Raw genomic sequence first — 23,451 nt, 5'->3', positions numbered from 1 at the left:
CGTGAGAGATGTAGGGAAAAGCTGGCCATCTATAAGCCAAGGAACCAACCCTGCTGGCACCTTGATCTTGGCCTTCTGTGAGGCGGTCAGTGTCTGTTGTTTGAGCCACCCGCTCTGTGGCACTTTGTCATGGCAGCCCTAGCGAGCTAGAACAGCAGTACTCACCAGAAGACGCAGAGCCAGCATCTGACCTCCAGGAAGGGCTGATACCCCTGGGAGTAGAAGGGAGTGGCCCCTTCTCCTAACCTGCCCCCATTTTCTCTCAGAGCAGACGCTCTGTTTCTGCTCAGGGGGAGGCAGCTGTGGTGTCAGGGAGAGACCGCAGGCTCGGGTCTCTGCTCCACCGAAGACTAGATGGTGAGACCTGGGGCAAGTCGTCGGACTTTTCAGAATCTCAGTTTTATAGACTCTAAAGTGGGGCAAATACCAAAACCTTCCCAGATATCTTGAGGGGTTATCATGAGGTTCAAATGAGATAACGCGGTGGAATCATTTGATAAACCCCACAGCGTTAACCACATCATGCGCCACTTAACGATGGGGATACCTTCTGAGAATGGCATCGGTAGGCGATTTCGTCGGTGTGCAAACACCAGTGTCCTTACACAGACCTAGATGGTGCAGCCTGCTGCACACCTGGGCTACACGGTGTGAATCTTACGGACCACTGTCATATGTTAGGTCCACTGTTGACAAATGTTGTCATGCGGCATGTGACTGTACTACTGTGAGTATTCCTGGCATAGCAGGGAATTCTGAGGACACAGCAGAGAGTCATAGGGGAGGTGGGAGGCGGACGTTGCTGCTTTGTGGGAAAATGTGATTCTGTCCTTAGGGGCCCACAGTGGGAAGCCGGTGGGCTGCTCAGAAGTGTTCCTAGTACTGAACCTAGTACTGAATCCACCCTGAGTTCAGGCATGCTGCTACCAAGTGGCAACAGGGACTTGGCTTATGTTTTGAATCTATTTTTGGGATCTCATGCAGGAGAAGAAATCTACCATTTATTTAGTGCCAGTTCTATGAAACGGGCTTTAAAAGTTGACATCTCATTTAATTCTCTTGACTTTTCTAATAGATATGCACAAAGAACCCCAGTTTACAGTTGAAAGGATTGAGTCTCAGAGAGTTTGAGTGACTTTGTAACAATCACACAGCAAAGCTGGGATTTGAGCCTAGACTCCTAATGGAAGGCATGTAAAACTGGGGCTGCCTCCATAAACTGACTTTCCAGATTCCACATGTGTTTTCTGCTTGTACTTCCACCAAGTAAAGTGCTCCAAGCCCATTTAAATAAAAAAAAGCACCCATCTGTCCTTAAAACAGCTGAACTGCGGCTGGCCCCATGGCCAAGTGGTTAAGCTTGCGTGCTCTGCTTTGGCAGCCTAGGGTTTTGCTGGTTCAGATCCTGGGTGTGGACATGGCGCTGCTCATCAGGACATGCTGAGGTGGCGTCCCACACAGCACAACCAGAGGGACTCACAACGAGAATATACAACTATGTACTGGGGAGCTTTGGGGAGAAGAAGAAGAGAAAAAAAGAAAAGATTGGCAACAGATGTTAGCTTCGGTGCCAATATTTAAAAAAAAAACAACATATTTGTTAAAACAGCTGAACTTGAGCATTTCATTTATAGATGATGTTTTCGAGAAAATGATAACAAACCTCAAGACATCCGAACTCTTTCCTCTCCAAGTAACTATTCTAAGTCTTAGTCTTTTCCTTTGTTTTTCCCCACTTATCCAGCTTCAAAGAGAAGGTTGTGGCTCTTTGCTCTTTCTACTCACTTACTTGTTTTTTTTTTTCATGAGGAAGATTGGTCCTAAGCTAATATCTGTCCCAATCTTCTTCTACTTTGTATGTGGAATGCCCCCACAGCATGGCTTGATGAGTGGTGTGTAGGTCCACTGCTGGGGTCCAAACCCGTGAACCCTGGGCCACTGAAGTAGAGCACACAAACTTAGCCACTACGCCACCGCTTAACCACTACGCCACCGCTTAACCACTACACCACCGGGCCAGCCCCTATTTAAGCTTTTTAAAAGCCCCTTATGCTTTCAACATGCTTGACTTCAGAACCCTACCCCCCAATGTCTGTGCCTCTCTGTTACCCCAAAGAAGAGAAAGAGATCCACAGGCCCTGCCTCTTTCTCCACCCCCTGCAGCGAGGTGCCCACTCTCGCCAACACTAGCCCAGGCGAGCCTCTCTTGGGAAGTGCTAAACCCTGTTTTTCCCTTTCTCCACCCAAAGGGAAGCATCTTGGATACTTGATTCTTCAGGACCAGAGGGGAGCACCTTTCTCCCTTCGCTCTCTCCTGCGAGAGCGCCCTCCTGGACTAGAATCTGTGTCCCTGCCAGCAGGCGTCCCCTCCTGGGCTTGAGATTCTCTCCCAGTTGAATGTGGCAACATGCCCTCTGGTAGAGCAGGACACTGAGCTCTGATTGTCCCTCCCCCTGTGGGCTCTGTCCCAGGACTGGTTAGAGGTGGGCTCACATGGGCCGGTTTCCCTCTGGTTCGAATGAGCCAGGGCATGGGAGGAGTGTCTTACTCCTCATTCACACGGAGACCTCAGGAAGCCGCTTGGCTTTTCAGGAGGCACAGGCTCAGGCCCACCCACAGGGAGGGTGTGGGTTTTGGCCCCTCTGAGGAAGCCATTTCCACTCCCTGAGGGCAGACCCCCCTCTTGGTCGGCTCTGTAACCCCAGAGCCCATGTTAGCATCTGGCCTGTGCCAGCAACTTGGGGAAAGTTTGAGGAAAGAATGAGCATGCCATCAGGTACACCCCTAGGATCGTTAACCGGGCACACAGGGAGGACTCATCATCTTCTCCTGCTTGGAATCACAGGATAAAACAGAGAATTCAGGGCGTGCACGGAAAATTACTTCAACTGAAACTCTGCAGGTAACTGGGTCACAATTATTATCATTTTGGGGAGTGGGGGGAAGTCGGGGGGCCTCTGACTTGGCCCTCCTGTGGGCTTGGTTCCACCTTGAATTGTCCCCACTCTTTCCCTCCTCCTTCCTTGGTTTCTTGAGCATCTATTGTGCACCAGACCACCTGTGAGTTTATACCATTAAAAGGGCACAGCCGTGGCCCTTGAAGGGTTTACAGCCTGCAGATGGATTTTCATCCTAGGCTTCATCTGTCTCCACTTTGTATAGCATATTTCACCTTTTGCTAGGGAATTTCACGTATTATCTTATTTAATTCTCACCGTAACCTTGGGAGCTTGGTGTTATTTGTTATTTCTCTTATATTTATATTTATTATTTCTGTTAACAGCAGAACAACAGGATGGGGTGGGAGGGAGGGGGCTCAGCCAAGGCCCCTTGGGTTCAGAAGAGCAGAAGCAGTCATCCTGAATTCCTAATGAGGATGGCTATCATTCTCTCCGCACGCGTCTGACTGACGCCTCAGCGATGGCAGCGAAGCAGCATTCATTAGCCGGTGACATTTCCCAGGCAGCCTTTTACCTCCGCTTCCCCTGAGAGGCGATAACAAAAGTTTGTCAGATCTTCCTTTTACCCATCTCCCCGGCTCCCTGCCACCCCCAGTGCTTTTCATCCCTGCGTTTGAGGGCAAACGTTCTCCTGTCTCTAGGACGTGCTGCTGGGCAGACGCAACGGTCTCTGGAGAGCCCAGGGCGGCTCACTTCAAAGGGTCTTTGGAGCGCTCCACTCCGGGTGAATGCATTTCATTTTTTAGGAGGCTGCAATCAGCTACTGAGTAGGACAGGGGAACCTTGAGCGTCTCCTTCTCTCCCCATCCCCAGGACCTAATAAGGAGGGAGAGGGCATAGTTTGGGCCTGGGGAGAGGGCTGGGGCGGAGCCGTGTCGCTGGTAGGAGGGGCTGTGATCCTTAGTCAGCAGCCGGTGAGGAGGTGGGCCTGAGCAGGGGGCGGAGCCTGAGGGGGGCAGGGCCTGCGGGGGGGCGGGGCTGGGCCAGGGCGGAGGGCTGGGCGGCGTCCGGGGGCTAGGGGAGCCGTTCAAACCCACGCCGGGGCGGGGCTTCCGGGATGCTTGCGAAGGGCGGTCGTTTGAAGGCTCAAGTGTTCCGCCGGAGAGCTTGTGAAAGGGACCGAGGCCGGCCGTATAAGACACCTTCTGAGCAGGGGTTGAGGAGGGGCGTGGTTCCTGCTCTCCGTGCCGTCCTGTGATCCTGTCCACCAGGCAGAGCAGCCCCCGGGAAGGGCTGAGGCTGGGAGCGCGCTCGAGGCCAGGCCTCAGCTGTGCCCCTCCCCAGGCTGCACCTCAGGCCCGAGAGCCCGCACCCATAGCGCCTTCAAGGGTCACCTGCAGTCATGCTCCTCATTCAGGAGGGTCTGGCTCCAGCCTTTGGTCTAGGGTTTGGGGGAGAGTGGGGGTGGGTGAGAAAGAAATCTTACCAGGGCTATGGAGTCGCTTAGTTTGGTCTCTCTAGGGTGATTGGGAGGAGAGCTTGAAGAACCAGTTCATTAATTCAACAAATATTTATTGAGCACCTGCTATGTGCTGTGACAGGCCCTGGGAATATAGCAGTGGACTAGACAGACAAAAATCCCTACCTTTGAATTGAAGATTTTTGTGAGAAATTATAGGTAATAATTAGGTACAAAGGTGATTATATATGGTGTATATATATGTCTATGTATTTATTTATTTATTTCTGGTTAGATGGTGACAAGGCTGTGACCTGGGGCTGCTGTGCTGAGATTGCCCGCCTCAGGGGCACGAAGGCCATCCAGCAGAGGCAAGCAGAGAGCATGAGGGACAGAGGTGAGGAGTGCTCTGAAGGTGTGTTTGAGTCCCCAGACTCAGCAGGCCTACAGTCAGCTCTCCCCCTGCATTTCTCAGTCACGTGAGCCTGTGAAGGCCTCTCTTTTGTTTTGGTTGTTCTGCCGCCTGCAACTGAAGGTGTCCTGCCTAGTGCATTCCTGCGCCAGCTTGTGCACCCTCAGGGAGTGCCTGAGCGAGCCGTGGGGGAAGGACAATGTCCAGAGCGGAGAGAGGGCTGGGCAGGGCCCTCAGGAGATGAGCTGCTGACCAAGCCAAGAGAGCACGGTGGGGAGCCTTGTGTGTGGGTGGCAGCTGTTCCAGGCCACACTGCATGGGCAGGCTTGGGCCCAAGGTTGTCCCAGAGGTCCTGCAGAGCATCCCTGAGTGGCCTCTGCATGGATGTGGACCCAGAAAGGCTGGCGCAGTGAGCGGTGCTCCACCCTCGGCCTCTGATGTCTCAGAATCTCGGGAATGATGCTGGCCCGTGCGATGGTACCACCACCTCTTGTCTGCATGTGTGTGAAGGTGAATTGAGGGTGACAGACTTGGGGGTTGGGTCTTTGGGCAAGAAGTTGGGAGGATAGGACAGTTGGAGCACCATCTATGTCTGACCACCCTGATTTGGCACTCCCTTCATTTGGGATGCCTGCAACTCTCCCCGAGTATGTCACAGGGAGAGGTTACTTAACTTTTTGAAGCTTCAATTTCCTTATCTGTAAAGTGGTGATAATACCTACCTATGGTGGCTGTTTTAGATGAGATGAAACAACACGTGTGTGAAGCGCCCAGAGGCAGCCGCTGTTGACTGAGCACGGTGCTATTCCAGTCCTACTCCTTTCCCTGCCCCACATCCACTAATTCTATTTTCATGCTGTCTTTGAAATAAGTTGCCTTCTGCTTACGGTCATGGTCTGACTTGGATTGCTAAAGGTAAGTTCTACACTTATTGGGGCAGTGTTAATTGGTCCAAAATAACAGCTCTTAAAGAGCAATAATTCCTTTCATTTGTGTAGTGCTTTATAGCCATAAATTACTTTTAATAACACTCCATCATTGATTCCTCCCAACAGCCTGATGAGACAGGTGTAATTCTGTCCATTTTTTAGATTTGGAAGTAAGCTCAAAGAAGGTGAGTACAAGTATAAGAATCAGAGAAACAGGAAGTCACAATGGACCTGTCTCTAAGAGAGGGCAGGTCCTAAGCAGCCACTTCGGCAGCCTGTGGAGGTCCTGAGGAGCCTACAGTTTGGGTGAGGGAGGGCAGCTGGAAGTACTCAGGGCCTGCTCCTTATGGTGGGGGAGGGGGAGAAGGCGAGAGGTGGTCGGAGGGACAATGCCACCACATTTGCTGTGAGGCGGGTATTTTTTATGTCCATTTTCCACATAAGGAAACTGAAGCTCGGTAAGGCCAAAGTCACAGAATTAGTAAAACTCAGCCAGGTCTTTTGATTCCAAGTCTAGAGAGCTTTCCACTCAAAAACCCTTAAGGTTTTGAAACGTTTTGTGGTTTCTGATTTATTAGGGACTTTTTTAAAAGAGTGGTGAATAGACACAACTGTCAGTCCAGACTTGCAGAGTTCTTTGCAAAGACAGCCGGCATGATATGGTGGAAAAGAAAACACAAGATTTGGAAGCCTTCTGCAAATTGTAGCACCCTCTGAAATGTTTTTGTTGTTTCTCTTACATTATTTGCGTATTTTTGCTGTGAAAATTTAAAGGGACCTGTTTGCTCTTTCTGTGTCCTTGCTCAGTGGCTACAAAGTGTCTGCTACACAGTAGCAGCTCAGTAAATGGTAACTTTTGGAATGAATTGGAATGAAGCCAAGGGCCTTGCTCTGTGTTCCTACAACGGGGGTTCTCTCAACCCAGCCAGCTGCCGACAGGTCCTTCCCTCCCTGAGGGCAGTGGGCATATCTTTCCTTTTGTGTTTCGCACTGCATCCCCTGGGCAGCCCTGTCCTGTCTTCCCCTGTCAGTAGGTCACCTGTGTGCTCTGCTATAGGCAACAGATCTCATTACAAACAGGAGGCTGGGCAGATGTGCAGTGAGAGAGGCCCCCATAGCCCATCTCCCTGGATTGCTTGGGAAGAAATAGATGACTCAGTGCTGGCACACAGGGACCGGGATGCCAGCCCCATTGGCAGCAGTGGCATGGGGAGTGGAGGGCTTGCTTCTGCAGTCCCCATTCCCTGGCACCAGCCTGAAGGCCAGGGCCTGCTTCGTGGGCATCAGAAGGTTATGAGCAGGCCTCCTCACCCTGTGGGGGTAATTGGATTAGCTAAAGAAAGAGTGGCTCCCTTCTGCCCTGCTCTGTCTGTATTCTTCTCGGCAGGACCCTGGGAAGAGAAAGTCTGGGGCTGCAGGCTCGGGGCTCCTCCCTGACCTCTGGGGCATTGGGTCAGCCTGGGGTCTTATTATCCCACTCTGTTCGCAGCATGTGAAACGGTAAGGCCAGCATGTGGCCCCGCCGCTGAACATAGAGTCAGAGAATAAGAAAGCAGGGGCCTTCAGAGAACCAGCCTCCCTGTTCCCAAAACGTGCCAGGCCTATCTCTGTGACCAAAGCCCTGCTCCCCTACTCAGGCAGAGGCTGTTCTCCTGGTTAGGAAGCTCTGGGCAGATAGCATGGTGGGACACACATTTTGGCATCAAAGAGACCTAGATTCAAATCCTTCTCTGCCGCTTCCTGGCTGTATGCCCTTGAACCTCTCTGAACCAGTTTCCTTACATAGCAAAATGGGGTTAATAATATCTACTTCAGGGGGCGGATGTGAGGGGCAAAGGGTCTCTCTGTGGGGAGAGGTTTTGGTATAAAGGATTATGATGACGTGCCTCCCAGAGGGCAGAATGTGGGCATGTGGACTCTTTTGTCAAAGACGCTTGGGATCCTGGGCAAATTCTTTTTGCAAATTCTCTGTGTAAATAAAGATTGGTGTCACCTAAAATCAGAGTGCTGTCACCATTCTGGCATCTGAGCTAGTGTGATCCTGTAAAACAAATGCCACACCAGCCAGTGAGCAAACTGCCCACCAGATCCCCATTCTGGAACTGGAGTGGCACAGACCTTCAGTGCGATCCCTTGTGTGTGAGTCTAGGAGCTCCTCCCGACATCTGGTCAACACCACTTGCTTGGGCGTGAGGGGTGGGCACAGAATTGGAGAGTGCCCAGAAGGGGAGAAATTGGAAGGGAACTTAGAAAATTGTGAGGAAGACACTCCAAATCCCACGACCCTGAGTCTCAGGCCTGGGACTGGCCTGCACGCCCAGGCCTGGGGGCAGCAGTATCTGTGTGAAGCCCAGGCTAGGTCTCTGCCCGACTCAGGGCTAAAGTGGAGCTTGGGGTTAAAGTGCAAGAAGAGGATTGAGGTTGATAGAGCAGGAGGGGGACTTAAAGATGACTAAGTCCAGCTTCTTAGGGCACAGGCTTTCTCTCACACCAGCTCATTTGTTTGGCCGTCATGAAGGGGAAGTCATGTGGTGGCATCTGTGGCTGCAGCACCGTGTCTTGCCGAGTTGAGTGGAGCTGTGAGTGCCCTACTGACCAGGGGCATTGACTCGCCTTTGAGGTGTGGCTGGATGTTGGGTATTGGGCCTCAGGAAGGCACGGGGCCTCCTTACTCGAGGGGATAAATGGGGAGGGACAGAGTGGAGAGTGTCTTTTGCACCTTTTGGGGATTCCCAACTCCATTCCCTCATCCTAGGAGCTTGGCGGGCTGAGCAGGGTCCTTTCCCAAGAAGACAGTTCCTCAGGTGGGCCTGCCCCAGCCACCCTCCTTGGTTAGGCCTGGCCTCTGGACACATGACTTAGGGCCCTGCTCCTTCCGCCCCAGCTCCCCACAACCTGCTGGTCAATTCCTGAAGATTCAATGGGAGCTGAACCTTGAGGCAGGTGGACATGTCCATTTCCATGGAGCAATCCTCCAAAGCCCTGGTGTATACTCACCCCACACCTAGGACCCCCAGTTTCTGCACAAATTCATGGAGACTGGCCAAATGAAAAACATCTTGGAATGTTTCTGCTTGTCCATTGTCCAAGGAAGGGACGGAGGAGCAAGAGGGCCAGGCAGGCGCTGCCTTACCAGGCTGCGTGGACATGATGGGACCCCCGGGGAAGAGTGTTCCTGCCGAGGGGCTTGCTACCTGGATCCTCTGCAAGACAGACCCCTCAAGTTCCTCTCCCCCTCCTGCTAATTCCATCAAAACCTCTTGGTTAGTGGAAAGAGCACTAGACTAAGTGAGTAGGAGATTTGGATTCCAACGGTGACTGTTACTGTTCTGGGTGACCTTAGGTAGGTCTCTGTCCTTGTTTTGCTCATCTGAACATCGAAATGATAATCAAATCTGTTCAATTGGTTATTTTGAGATGCAGTGAGATAATGTAGGTAAAAGAGCTTTGGAAAATTTGTGCAATACTACACAAGTGTAAGGTATTATCATTAAACAACTCTGAGCTCTTGCTTATTGCTCACAGCGATCTTTGGCCTTTTAATACACTTCCTCTTAGGAAGTCCAAAGCCAGGGTCATCTTTAATGAGAACATTAAAGATGGAATCTTGTTAAAATGCAGATTCTGGTTCAGTCAGTCTGAGGTGGGCTCAGATTCTGCATTTCGTTGCTCCCAGGTGATACCAATCCTGTTGGTCTTGGGGACCACTGGTGAGAAGCAAGGGACTGGGAGAAGTATCCCCTCGCAGGAAAGGAGACTGAAGTCTTCCTAGAGTTGGTTGAGAAGAAACAGCTCAGAAAATACAGCAGAAGTACGGGTTTATTAAAACAGCTGGCAGTCAAAGATGGCCTGTTGGTCACAAAAGATAAACTTTGGTCTTTGGAAAAACAGAGAGCAAGAGGCAAGAAGAAGGAAGAGAGAGACTGGGCGGGGGAGGGTGACAAAGAGACAGAGAGAGAGACAGAGAGACACAAGGAGACTCAGGGAGCCAAGAAGCCTTGGACAGATCACTTCCTGGACTTCTCTGCAGAGCAGCCACCATTGGTCTTACTAAGAGAGTCTGTGCTGCCCATTCTTGAACCCATGCTGTTGAGGATTTTGTCGATTTCTCCTGGGATGTTTTGCTTCTCCTCATTCTCAGTCTCCCGATGGTAGAAGTAGTTAAAGTTGGAGACAATGACAGGCACAGGGAGGGCAATGGTGAGGACCCCTGCAATGGCACACAGAGTGCCCACAATTTTCCCTCCTGGGGTGGTTGGGCACATGTCTCCGTAGCCCACAGTTGTCATGGTGACCACTGCCCACCAGAAACCATCAGGAATGCTAGAGAAATGGGACTCTGGCTCATCTACCTCAGCAAAGTAGATTGCACTGGAGAAGAGAATGACTCCAATGAAGAGGAAGAAGATGAGCAGCCCCAACTCCCGCATGGAAGCCTTCAGCGTCTGCCCCAGGATCTGCAGCCCCTTGGAGTGGCGGGAGAGCTTGAAGATGCGGAAGACCCGCACCAGCCGGATGATCCTCAGGATGGCCAGGGACATGTTCTGCTGGGCGCTCGGCTCTGTCTCCTGGACAAGCTCTGTGATGAGGGTTGCAAAGTAGGGGATGATGGAGATGATATCGATAATGTTCATGATGTTCCTGAAGAAGTCAGTCTTGCTGGGGCAGACCACAAACCGGACCACCAGTTCAAAGGTGAACCATACGATGCAGGTGGACTCTACCATGAAGAAAGGGTCAGTGAACATGGTGTGGGAAAGGAATGTCTTGCTTGTGTTGAGGCTGGGGTCTCTTACCACCTTCAGCTCCCTATCCTCCCGGAACTCAGGTAGTGTCTCCAGGCAGAAGATTGTGATGGAGATGACCACAACCAGCACAGAGACCACTGCTACACCACGGGCAGCACTGGAGCTCTCAGGATACTCGAAGAGAAGCCAGAACTGCCGGTGGAAGTCATTGGTGGGGAGCAATGTTTCAGGGTCTTTGATGAAGCCTTCGTCCTCCCGGAATTGGTCCATGGCCTCGCTACCCAGCTCATAGAAGGAGATCTCATCAGCAAAGACATCGATAGGGACATTGGCTGGGCGCCGGATTTTTCCACCAGATTGGTAATAATATAGGATTCCATCAAAACTGGGCCGGTTCCTGTCAAAGAAATACTCATTTCTCATGGAGTCGAAGAACTGCATCCTTTTCTCCCGGTCTCCCAGGAGGGTCTCTGGGAACTGATTGAGGGTTCTGAGTTGGGTTTCAAATCTCAGCCCAGCGATGTTGATGATCACCCGCTGGTTCCCTTCATTCAAGACCACTGACTCAGGCCCTGGGGGATCCACATAGTCTCCTGGGAGCTTAGAGAAGGTCGTCTCATGGTTGGTGCTGTCACTGATGAGGATCCTCCAGTTGGAGAAGGGGCTGCTTCCAGACTGGCCTTTTGGGTTGGTTGGGTCAAAATCTGTGGCATAGTCTGGCTCTTCCTGGATTTCATCTGAGTTATCAAAATTGACCAGAGCAACCTCCATTTCTTTCCAGCCACGCGCATCCATCGTAGGGGAGTCAGGGAAGCAGCATGAAGACTCTCAGTCTTCCCCGCCTGCTGCAAGCTGTGGAGAGGAAGAAGGTCATCAAACAGGAGCTGGGACACAGCTGGCTCTTGATCATTGAGGTAAGGTGTACCAAGGGAGTCAAAAATGATTTATTTTTAGCTTGGGAAGGAAGCTTGTGGTTGTTTTGACAACATTCATCCATTGAAATCAATTTGTATCCCAAGTCTGCACACACTAGTAACTAGAAGAAATTGCAAAGAAAGAGCTTGGCTGAGAGGGGAAAACTTTCTCCAGCCAAAGACCCTCTCCATACATGATGGCAGAGAGAGGCCATAATGGGAGAGGAAGTAAACATTTCTTAATAATAAAACGTATAATTTGGTATTTGGATGAAGTCCTCCAGTTTACCCAACACTTTTCCATGCCCAGTCTCATCTTTAACTCCCTTCTTTCTCTCACCTTTGACATCAGTCCCGCGTGTATCCTTTTGGTTATATCTTAAGATGTATCTAGAATTCAGCCATTTCTCATCACCTACAGCAGCTGGTTGGGCAACCAACAGCATCCTCTCCAGCAGTGACTATCTGTGCCTTATCCCCTCCTCTGTAAGTAACTTCCAGGGTTGTTCTGAGGGTACATTAAATGAGGTGGCTTATGTAAAATGCCTGGTGGAAAGATCACTAAAGTATAACTATTGTTTTTGCCAACTTCTCCACATAGCAGGACATTTAGAAGCCAACAGCTATTGGTATTTTTTTTTGCCTTAGATCCAAAATGTTTATGGGAAATGATTTCATTTTTAAAAATCATTTTAGGCAGGTGGGAAGTAAGTAAGTAATTGCATGTGTGTGTGTGTGCACACGCATGTGTTTGTGTGTTTGTTGGGGGTGGGGCTAAGGAGAGCATGCCCAGTGGGCTTGGATATCCACACAGGTTAAGAGTCCTTCCTCAGGTCCACTCAAGCTTCGATTTCAACTCAATAACACTGCAGGCAGGCAGGCTGGGGGTGAGGGTGGGAGAGAGGTAAAGTCTGTAGTGGGCATAGCCATGACGTCATTTCATTTACAGATGACAAGGACATCCTGCAGTGTACAGTGTTGTAGTCTTTTCAAAGTGATGCCACGTTTGCTTGTCTCGCTAAATGACAATGATTGAAGTTGGAAAATTTTATTTCCATTTTACAGATGGGGAAGCTGAGTCACAGGGACCAAGTGATACAGAGCCCTGATCTGAACCTGCCTCCTGGCCCAGGGCCTTTCCTACTAGCCCATGGGGCCCCTGCGTGGAAGCTGAGGCCTTGAGGGGAGCTGCAGGCTAGGGCCACAGGAGTGTGGGAGCTCGGAGCTCCTTCAGTTCCATGCCCTCATTTCTCAGTTCGGGTGCCAGGTGTGGGGTGAAGAGCTCAGGTTTGGGTGGCCAGGGCTGGCTGAGCACCTGCCCTCCCTCTTAGGAATGTGTGGCCTTGCAAGCTGCCTAATTTCACTGAACTGCAGCTTCCTTGGCTGTGGAATGGGGGCGGATGTAGCCACCATGGAGCATGTCAGGTGCCGGCCTGCCATGTGATGCTCAGTGAGCAGTAGGGTGGTTGGAAGGCAGGATGGAGCAGTGGTTAAGAACTCTGAGATGGGAACCAGTCTACGTGAGCTGGAATCCTGGCTCTGCACATGGGAAGCCCTGGAGAGATGTTAGCTGTTCCTTCGCAGTGACCCATATGATGGTGTATGGGACTTGTCCTGGGCTACTCGGCTCCCGGGCAGACCTAGGGCCAGGACTCCGTCTCTCTGCCCACCTTGTGACTTCAGAGCAGCCCTTTGTCCTTTGGGGTCATGGCCCTGGGGGATGCTCCCTGCTCATCTCCTTCTTGGTGTGAATGCCATCCCACTTTCTGCAGGCTGAAAGGCAGGGGTGCCATCCAGGGGCTCTGGGGGAGGGGCTTGGGGACTGCTTCCAAGGGGCTACAGTGGGCCCTTATCAGGAGCCTTCTCTGGAGGCCAGGGGCAGAAGGCATGTGGGGTTAGGGAGAACTTCCTTGGCCAAATAATTAGCTTCCTCTCCTGGGAGCCAGGCTCCTTTCTCCCCTCCTCCTGATCTCCTCTTTCTTGCTTCCATCCCCAGTTCAAAGAGACAGACAAGAGGGTGGTTGGAGAGGGTCAGGTGGTGTGGGAGGCGGTGGGACAGTGTCAAGGTCAAACAGCATATTCCGTGGTCTACAGAAGCGTGCTGTACGGTTGCTCCACGTGCCCTTTAGATTAGTAAATGTTGATCCTTATAGACATAGGGAAAAGAGAACCAGTCTTGGGGACAAGAGACCTGGCTTGAGGTCTCTGCCCCACCACTTAGGAGGTGTCTATTTCTGAGTAAATCACTGGATTTTATGAGCCTCAGTTTTCTGATTTGTAATGTGGGAAAAATAATTCTCACCTCAAAGATTACACTGAGGACTAAATAAGGTGACGACAATGAGAGTACTTGTAAATTGTAAATTATTACAAAAATGTAAGGAATGACCCGCCCTGCTCCCCGCCTTGCTGTTCCATGCATAAACACCATGTGACATACTTATGGGCAGGGAGCACATTTTATGTGGCCTCCACTTCCCCAGGCGGAAGTCTCAGCTTTCTGTCCTCCTGACCTGCTGTGCCTGATCCTGCGTCCGTGCCTCCCTGCCTGCTCTGCTCCTGCCTGGCACACACTTTCCCTCCCTTGTTTCTCCTTGTCCTCTGCCTGTCTGGGGACTGCTCAAGTTCTGCCTTGTCTGAGGAGCCTGCCTGGCCAGTCCAGCTTGGAGAGCCCTCCGCCCCCCTGAGCTCCTGGCCTCCCTGCCGAGATCACGCAGGCTGGGACTCGATTTGGAATGCCACCTTCCACAGGGTCAGCCTTTGCTCTTCAGCTCTCTTGTAAGTCTTCAGAGGGCAGAACAGTGTCTTATAGTTTTCCCTTCTGCCCTGCATGGTTTTGGAGGACAGAATTCCCCTCCAGTGATCCCCACGTGCATCACCCCAGTGCCCAGCCTGGAGTGGCAGATAGGAGGGTGGCTGATGACAGTCAGGGTGTGGGAGGTGGTGGGGCAGTGCCAAGCTCAAGCAGTGTTTTCCGTAGACGGGCAGTGATATTTGTTAAGCAGGCGAATGAATGAATGAAAGAAGTGCAAGCTCTTGAGGGCAGGGACCATGTCTGTTTTGTGCACCATTATGATTCCAGCACCTGGTCCAGGGCTTAGCCCCCCCCAAGCGCTCAATTAACCTCGGTGAGTGAATGAATGAAGTGTAGCAGATATCATACTGGGCTCCAAGCCGGGACACCTGCACTGCCTCCTCTACTGCTTTATGATTGCTGACTTCTTGCATTTCCTTATCAAGACTCCCATTTTTTTCATCTGTAATAAGAAAATATGCTAAGTCAAAGAAGCCAGATAGAACAGGGTACATATAGAATAATTCCATTTATACAAAATTCTAGAAAATGCAAACTAATCTAGAGTGACAGAAAGCAGACCAGCCACTGCCTGAGGCTGGGGGCGGGGAGGGAGAACGAGGGATTCCCAGGGGCCCGGGGAACTCTTTTAGGGGTGGTGATGATGTATATCTCAATTGTGGTCATGGTGTCACAGGTGTGTACATATGTCCAAACTCATCAAGTTGCACGCTTTAAATCTAGTGTGCATGATAGTGTCTCAGTATATATGTTAAAAAAGAAAGGCAAACAAACCAGGAAATAAAAGTGCATCATCTGCGGATGATTCTTTAAGGTTTTTGTAAGGACCAAAGGGGATGTGGATGCTCTATCAACTGCATGCGTCCGGGGGAAGGAGGGGATCACTCTTGCGTAGCACTTACCACGGTGCGGTACCGTGCCCACCCAGGCTGCAAGGGCCCAGCAGTAGTTTAGAAGGAGTGAATGAACCTGGAGCCAGGGCCGAGCGTGGCTCCCAGGGGCCACCCAGCAGCATGCACCCCTGCAGAGCGGCACTGGGAAGGCCACCCTCTCTCAGAAGTGTGCACAGCATCAAGCAGCCCCTGGCCCTGGCAGGCTGGCTCCTTGCATCTTAGTGCTAGGCATTCTGTCTGTTTGGTGGCAGGAGAGAAGCCACTGCCTGCACTGGGAAACAGCGCCTCCTCTGGAGAGGTTTCCCTCTACTTTACAGAGACCTTTAAATGACCATTTCATGGGAGCCGAGGTGGGAGCTGGCTCTGCTCCTGGGCTGCCCTCCTCGCCCCACACTGGCCCCTGGGAGGAGATGGATGCTCTGGGTGGGGTGGGGCACCCCAGTGAGGGTGCAGCTGTGGGGCTGGGGTATTTGGGGGCTGAATACCTGGAGTCCTGGAGCCCGCTCTGCTTGTGGAGTGTGAGTGTGGGGTTCTTGAGGGCTTTCCCTGAGTTTTATCTCTTTTCATCCACCCAGCATTCTAAGGCCTCACAGGAATTACCAGTACTCAAGACTGAACTCTCCCCCGTAGCTGAAGTGACCACTGTATTCAAGACTCTTCTGCAACGTCTGATTCTACTCATAATCTCTCTGCTTGCCTGGCACGGTGAAAGAGTGCATCGGGGTAAACGACCTCTCTTCCTCTCTGAACGGACTTGTGTTCTCCTCCATCCAGGCCACTATTTGTGCAGGTCCTGCCACCTGCATGCCTTACTTCTAACTGCCCCTGAAGGGAAGCTTTCCCTAAGGATGCCGGGTGAAGTTATTCCGGCCCTTCTGAGAACCCCCTAGACAAGGTTTTGGCCCAACATCATTTGGTCTGTGTCTTATCTCCCCAGAGTCTTGTCATCTTCAGATCCCTCAGCATCTTTGTACATGGGGGCAGGCTCGTCCACGCACCGTCCCCAGTGCATCGTACACCTCCTCATCCTCCAACCTGTGCTCGCTCCCCTTCCCCCAGAGCCAGGCAGGATTGGGTTGAATCTCAACTCTGTACTCACTAGGTATGTGGCCTTGGGCAAATCACCATCTCTGTGAACTCTGCTTTCTTTCTCTCTAAATGGGTCTAATCATACCTTGCCTCAGGGTTCTTGAGGAAGAAGGAGGTAATGTGTGTTGTGAATAGCATGCCTGGCACGTGGTAGGCATTCCTAGATGTAGCTGCTATCGTTTCCAGCCTCATCGTCTCTGGAAGCCTTCCCTGGCCACCTAATGTAGGTGCAGTGACCCACACTCTGTAGCACTTCATGTTTGCACCCAGTCTGCGGATGTGGCTTTGTGGTGCTCGTGGTCTCTTCCCGGGCTAGACTGGGCACTTCCTGCAGGCAGGGCCTTATGAAGCTCAGCCCTGTGCCTCTTGCAGACCTGATGCTCCACAGACACCTGTGGGAGGGCTTAGCTGTGGGTCTGGCTTCTCAAGGTCACAGAAGGATAGGCGCAGTCAGTGTCCTGAGCGCCTCCCATGGCCTTTCCCCATCAGTCGCCCTTGGTTGCTTAGCAACCCCAACACTTCCTACACATTCGGCTAAGGCGGTAGCCATCTCTGAGTCAGAGAGTGGCTGAAAGAAGTCATCATGCAAAGACAACTGTGTGCACTGCAACGCAGGGCCCTGAGAGCCCCAGGGACAGGGAACACAGAGCTGCGTAGAGGGCAAGCTCAGATGTCACAGCAGCAGATGAGAGGACAAGGAAGCCGGCAGGTGGGCCTGACATAGGGTGAGTTCCCACTGCCTGTTGTTGAATGAATGAATGAGAGATGATGGAAGGAAGGAGTGGCTGGAAGGCAGACCTCGGTGCTGCTTGTGGCCGGACAGAAGAGGGCGCTGTTGTCCTGCTAGAAGCAATCCCTGGTCCTCTCTGTGCACTGTCTCCACAGGACCCCTTCCTTCCATCTCTGAGGCTGCCTCTCTTCACCTCTTCATCCAGCCAGGCCTAGGGCCTGGCTGAGTCTCCCTCCAGGGCGGCTCTTGCCCCTGCCTCTTCCCTGGTCTCTGCCCCGCCCTCACCCTAAACCATTGGCCCAGCCTCAGGTAGGGGCCAGAAGAGTATAGATTCTGTTCCTCTCTGCCCTTCCAGTGGTTGGGGCTTATGTTACCCCACCCTTCAAGAGCCTCAGTTTCCCCAACTAGGGAATAATAAGATGCAGTCTTAGGCAAGACTTGCGGGCTCGGTTGCCCGACCTCACCCTCCTGTCCCTGGGGAGGTAATCCAAGGACCCAGCTCTCCCAGCCTTTCTGAGCAGAAGGCAGAGCATGGAAATGGCAGCCTTGGAGGCATCCGAGGGATAGAGCTTTAAGCCGACAGCAGTGTCCTTGTCAGCAGACCTGCACTGGGTAGGGAAAGCGAAGGCAGGCAGTAAGCTGGGAGTGGGGCTTCTACAGGGAGTGGGCTCCCTGCTGAATCCGAGGCAGGCTCTCCATCCTGGTTAAGAGCCCAGGCTCTGGGGCAGATGGAAGGTCAGCTCTCACTCCAGGCTTTGCCACTTACTGTCTGTGTGACCGAGGACCAGTGGCTTTACTGCTACCTTCCTCATAAGTCTGTGGTGATGAAGTGACACCACATGAAAGCATGCAGCATGTGACAGGTGCTCAGGGAAAGCTGGTGGCTCGTGTCAGTGGGGCCTGGGTCAGGGGTTGGGGTGGGATGGCCATTTCTCCTCTCCCTCTCCCGGCACTAGTGAAATGTGTGTGTCACACACCTACCGGTGCAGGGCCGTCCCTGCTCAGGCCGAGCCTGCTGGGGCAGGCGTACAGGTCAGGGAGGGGGAGCCCAGGGGGCAGACATCTCTGGGGCCATTGGAGGCTGGAGATGACTGGTATGGCCCCCACTCCGAGGCCCTCTGCCTGTGGTAAAGCTGCATCCCCCTGTCTGCTCCAGTCATGCACACTCATGCTGGCCAAGCTTTTCCACACGGGATTTGAGCCTCACAATGGCCCCTGAGGCAGGTAGGGATTGTTACCCCCATTTAACAAATGGGGGACCTTAGGTATAGAAAAGCAGAGGACTGGCCAAAGATTCTTCTGTCACTAAGTCTTGAAGCTGTGACTCAAACCCAAGTTTGCTAGTTCAAAAACCAACATTCTTCCCCGTCTCCTGTAGTCCCACGATAGCAGATCTGCCACTGAGGGTGGCCTATTCTTATGCAGCCGGGACTGTGCCTGGGACACGCACACACAGAGACAAGGGTATGCTTGTGGCCACATATTCACAGTCACACACAGACACACACACAGCCCCACACAGACACAGACCCGTAGACATAGACACACTCCAACACACACGTCAACGTAGCTATGTGTGCCTTCTCATACAAATAGTCACAGACACATACTTGCTCCATGTAAAATTACCAAGACACCTGAACGCATAGATAGACATGTACTCATGTGCAAATATGCAGTGACACGTGAGCGGGCTGCCATGCACAAACTTGCAGCCCCGGAGACCACCCACATCCACAGATGTTCCTGTTCCAGGTGTGCCCTGTCACCTCCTCCCCCATCTAGTCAGTCTGCCTCTTGGAACAGGAGGATGTTCTGTTACTTGGAGCAATTGAGAGGAGACACGGAGGGCTGGAGGGGGCTCGGGAAGCCAGAAGCGTGGTTCTCTTCCTGTTGGAGTGGGGTGGGCACAGTGTGGGCAGTCTCTCTCTCCTTGTGGGACTGCTCAAGGACAGAGCTGTCTTCCTAAAGAGACAGAATGATCTGGGCAAGAGCTCTTTCATTTAAAACCTGAGCAGCAGCAGCGATGCTGAAAAGAATGATCACAGGATAATTCATTCCAGCAGGAATATAAGGGCTTACAATTTAACTGCTATTAACCGTGGAGACAGGAACAGTTCCCTCCCAACATTAGGGGAAATACTTTGCTGTGATGTACCATCAAGGCCCCATACTGCCTTCCTGTTTGCCCCGGAGAGAAGGATGCATCTGCCTCTGATAGTGAAAGGTGCAGTTTCGGGTACCAGAAGAGACAGCCTGGAAGGCATGGGCCTGGAAGCCTCAGTAACTGCTTGCAGGTTGTGCCTATGCGTGGGGGTAGTTGGGGGCTGGTTCCAGGAGGACCTGCACACCTTCTGTGATGCCACTTCTGCTCCAGTCTATCAGTGAAATACCCTTTGGGCTTTGGGCAGTGGAAAGCTCATCGTGGTTTAGGGTTGGCTCTCTCTAGGGTTGTGGGTGTCAGCCACACCCAAGCAGGGCCTTGGGGAGGTGAGGAGCCAGGAGGCGACATTGCAGAAAGCTGAGACTGAGGCCAGACACTCTTCATGCACTCACACCATGCCCTGTCCTCACACAGGTCCCTCTGTCCCGCTGCTGCTCCCTGTGGGGCCTTGGATGAAGCCCCACAGAGCTTCCCTCAGCTGAGCTGCGGGGTGGGGGCTGGGGAGCGCTAGATAATGGGTAGCGTGCCAGAGCTTTTATTCCTACAACTTCTCCTGCTCACCCCAAGAAATGTGAATTTTTTTTTTTAGGCACTCCCAGGAGTATAAGAAGGGATGTTGTAGGTAAAATTGTAAAACAGGGAACATTTCCCTTTAACTCCTGCCAGTGTTGCCCTCAGGCACCAATTTCCAGGAAGCCAGGCTCTTAGCTGGAAGGAGCAGGGTATGTGGAGTCAGGGGACGTGGCTTCAAGTCGGCCTCTGCCTCTCACCAGCTGTGTACCTTCAGGGGAGTTGCTGTAGCTTCCTAAGTTTCAGTTTCATCATCTTTAAGATGGGCATGAAAACATTGACGCAGCTACCACCCCTGACACCTTGTGTGGTGGGTGCTTAATCCATTGGGGCTGAATGCATGCGTCCTCAGCACCTGTGAGGTTCTAGATGTCAGAATGCTCAGGAAGACACAGGGAGAGAGATTCATAGCCCCTGGGCCAGAGCTGCCCACCTGACAAAGAGCGCCCACCTCGAAAATCTTGTGAGGTACCCCACTTTTGTACAAATCCACAACATCTAAAGTATTTTCACATTCATGTTTTCATTTGACCCTCACAACAGACCTAGGAGATGGGCAGTAACAGATGGACTATTCCTGTCTCCCTTTTACACATGAGGAAACTGAGGCCTAGAAGGTACAGGTAGTGGGTGACCGTGCAGGGACCTGACCTGCCTTTGTCTGATTCTAAGCCTAAAACTCACCCGGTGCTGCCAGGCAGCCTCGTTCAAGGCTAGGGAGGCAATCTCTATCTTCTCTGCTCGTCTCAATGACGTGGCAATTCAGCACTGGTAAGTTTACCTAAGCCAGCCTCATCCCTTCCCCCATCTCCCAGGAGGCAGGGTAGCGCAGTGGTTACAAGCATGGTCTCTGGAGCCAGCAGGCCTAGGTCTGCAACTGTGACCAACTAGCCTTGCACAAGTTACGTAATCTCTGTGCCTCAGTTTCTTCATCTGTAAAATGGGGAGACTACCTATATCGTAGGGCTGTTGAGGTGATTAAAGGGGTGAATGTCTGTAAAACAAGACCAAACACGTGGTGGCTGCCACGTAAAGGCTGGCTAGGGTGTGTTTGGGAGCTCGGTCGTGGCTGCCCCGGGGAATGGCTGCCTTGCCGTGGCCTGGTTTTGGGAGCATTTATAACTGGGGTCTTCCCTTGGTGCCCTGTGATTGTCTGGGCTCACATTGTCTTCTCCTTCCCCGAGGGTATGCCCCAGTCTGCTTCTCTCTTGGAGTAAAAGTCTCTTTCTTCCCGACCTTCACACTCCCTCTGTTTCTAAACCCTGTGGAATCTGCCTCCATCAGGTTCCATCGCCCTGCCCCTGCCCTCCCCTCCTCTCCCGCTGCCAGCCTGTGCAGACGTCACCTCTCGCCTGGATTGCTGCAGTGGCCTCCTCATGAGTTACCGGAGTGCTCCTCCTCACCACCAGGTGGATCTGGTCGCCCCTGCACAAGGCCTACAGAAGATTTCTCCACACCCAGATCAAAGCCCCCATCCTCCCCAGCCTGGCGTGCACCTGTGTGTGCCTCTGTTTCTCCCATGCTGTGGTGGGACCCCAGCCTCATCTAGTCTCTGCAGCTAATTCTGGGGTCTGTGGGCACATGTGGTACCCATCAGGGAACCAGAGGGGAGGAACCAGCTTGGCCCCGCTCCATCTGGCAGTCGCCCACTACGCCTTCTTCCTCACCTTCCTTTCCCTGCACAGGCAGCCCAGGGCCAGGGAGACAGGTCCTTGGCTAAATGTTGACACTGAACGACAAAATGCCAAGTGTCAGCTTCTCCTTTTTGCAAGCACCCCTAATCTTGAGTTATTTTCTTGGGATCACCTCCCTAAAGAACCACCCATAGCGATGTTCCAGGATGTATTAAGCTGTATGACCTTGGGCAACTTACTTAACCTCTCTTTGCCTCAATTCCCTTATCTGTAAAGCAGGGATAATAAGAGTACCTACAGAGAGTTTGGGGGAAGGATTCATATCCTTGGACAACCTCAGTACCTAGTATGTTGCCTTGAGCACAGAAGAACCTCTGTAAATATTGTTGAATAATTCATTGATTGGCACACAAAGGCAGGACGTAATGGAACGAAGCACGTAGGATGGAATTGCAGAGCTGTGTGGGGTTGGGTTGGTGGTGGAAGCTGCCTATGTGCCTGAGAAGAGACTACAGAGGTCATCGTTTAGTCTCCTGGCTAAAATTCTTCTGCTTCTGGTTTCTGGGCCTGTTATTCTATTGGCTCTCAAGTGGAACATTGAGCAGTGGGCTGCTGGGGACTCCTTAAACCCCAAGAAGGCTCCAGAGTTCCTGGAGCAGCAATGGGCAGAGTGGGTGGGGATCTGGGGACAGCTATGCTTTCTTCTGGTGCAAAGACAAGGCCCAGGCTTAGGTGAGGGGGTTGAAACTGGTATTCTTGGAAAGCTCCAAGCTAAATGAGCTAGGAATGTGAATCGTAAGAATAATGTGTCTCCCTAAGAGCATGCTGGGAAACAAGCCAATCTGGGCAGCTCATGCTTGTTGCCATGCATGCAATTGAATTTCCCCAGAATGCTTCAGGAACTCTAGGAGAAAGACGCTGGGGCCCTTTGATATGGCAATTTAGATCAAGTTGCAGAGACTGAAGTGTAGGTCAGAGGGAGAAATGTGGCCAAGAACTCACCAGCAGGAGCAATGGAGGAGAAGGTGCTTCTTGTTGGGCCTGAGGGAGCCCTGGGTGCTCCGGCTGGGTCAGCTCTCCATGGCCGAGGGACGTGCTGGTCTCAGGGCACACAGGAGGACTGGCAGGAAGGAGCCTGCCCAGCTGATGCTTGGGATTCAGAAATCCTATCCTTCTGTGAAACAGGATCGTGCTTGCTGTCTGTCTCTGGAGGAAGCTGGAGAGAGAGGATCCCATCAGGGTTGGTGGGCAGAGGGCAAGGTGCAGGGCGCCAGGGGCAAACCGGGCAAAGTGAACTCAGGAAACGGTGACCTGCTACCTTCATGGCTGACCACACACAGATCAGATACTGACCCAGAGGCTGAATTAGGTGCTGACTCAGGGGACATTTCCTAAAAGCTAGTGATAACATATAGGCCCAGAGCGGGGCGGTGGTGGGCTTGTTTCTCCCCATCATTGCCCCCAGCTCACAGGAGACCTTGCCCATAAATGGGTGATCAAGTCGGGCGTGGTTTTCCTGGGCTTCTCGGTGCCTGATCCCCGGCACTGAGGTTCTTACTGTGGGGCCCCAGACTCCATCTGGGTCTCCCCCACCTTCCTGGGACAAGGGCCAGGGTGGGGCACAGCTGGGGCTTGCTTCAGTCCCATTGGACCTGGGGGACAGAACTGGGACCTGACCAACCAGGAAAGGGTCCTTTCACCAATGTCAATCAGACCCCTTCAAGCTCCCTGGGAGAACCCTGGCCTGGAGGAGAGAGGAGCCCTCACCCCACAGTGCCATGCAGGGGAATTGCCCCAGCTCTCTGCCCTCACCATCCTGAGGGCCTCTATGAGAGTAACAACAAGAAGGAGAGGCAGAGAGGCGGAATAAGACTGCAATCTGTTAGAAGACTTGGTGTTGAGTTTTATATTTACTCACTGGTCACCTTGAGCATATCCTTTAATCTCTCTGAGAGAACACAGCACAGTGGTTCAGCATACGGCCTCTGGAGCCGATTGTCTGGGTTCAAATCCAGGCTCAGCTACTAGCTGTGTGACCTTGGGCAATTACCTAACCTCTCTGAGCTTCCATTTCCTCATCTATAAAATGGGGATGAGAATAATAGTATATCTGTCACAGCGTTGCTGTGAGATTTAACTGAATTGATACATATAAAACATATGAACATATATACATAAAACATATATACACATA

The 23,451-nt window shown here is 52.1% G+C and overlaps 1 protein-coding gene and 1 long non-coding RNA gene across 3 annotated transcripts; both read right to left on the bottom strand.

Annotated features, from left to right (window-relative positions):
* Positions 1 to 3,236: 3,236 nt before the first annotated feature.
* LOC111773558 (uncharacterized) lies at positions 3,237 to 4,234 on the bottom strand. Of its 2 annotated transcripts, XR_002808159.2 has the most exons (3): positions 3,998 to 4,195; positions 3,654 to 3,776; positions 3,237 to 3,485 (listed from the first exon to the last, which is right to left on the bottom strand). It is a non-coding gene; the product is annotated as an uncharacterized lncRNA (long non-coding RNA). The 2 variants fall into 2 exon arrangements; XR_011438768.1 differs by lacking the exon at positions 3,654 to 3,776 and having other exon boundaries at positions 4,103 to 4,234.
* A 5,473-nt stretch (positions 4,235 to 9,707) lies between these two features.
* Positions 9,708 to 11,295, bottom strand: KCNA10 (potassium voltage-gated channel subfamily A member 10). Its single transcript, XM_070267229.1, has one exon. It carries the CDS (start codon positions 11,241 to 11,243, stop codon positions 9,708 to 9,710), a length of 1,536 nt encoding a protein of 511 aa, XP_070123330.1. The 5' UTR covers positions 11,244 to 11,295.
* Between the last annotated feature and the right edge of the window lie 12,156 nt (positions 11,296 to 23,451).

The sequence above is a fragment of the Equus caballus genome, chromosome 5 (genome assembly GCF_041296265.1).
Source record: "Equus caballus isolate H_3958 breed thoroughbred chromosome 5, TB-T2T, whole genome shotgun sequence".
NCBI lineage: Eukaryota > Metazoa > Chordata > Mammalia > Perissodactyla > Equidae > Equus > Equus caballus.
Note: the sequence above shows the minus strand (reverse complement) of the source record. Positions and strands in the feature narration are given on the sequence as shown.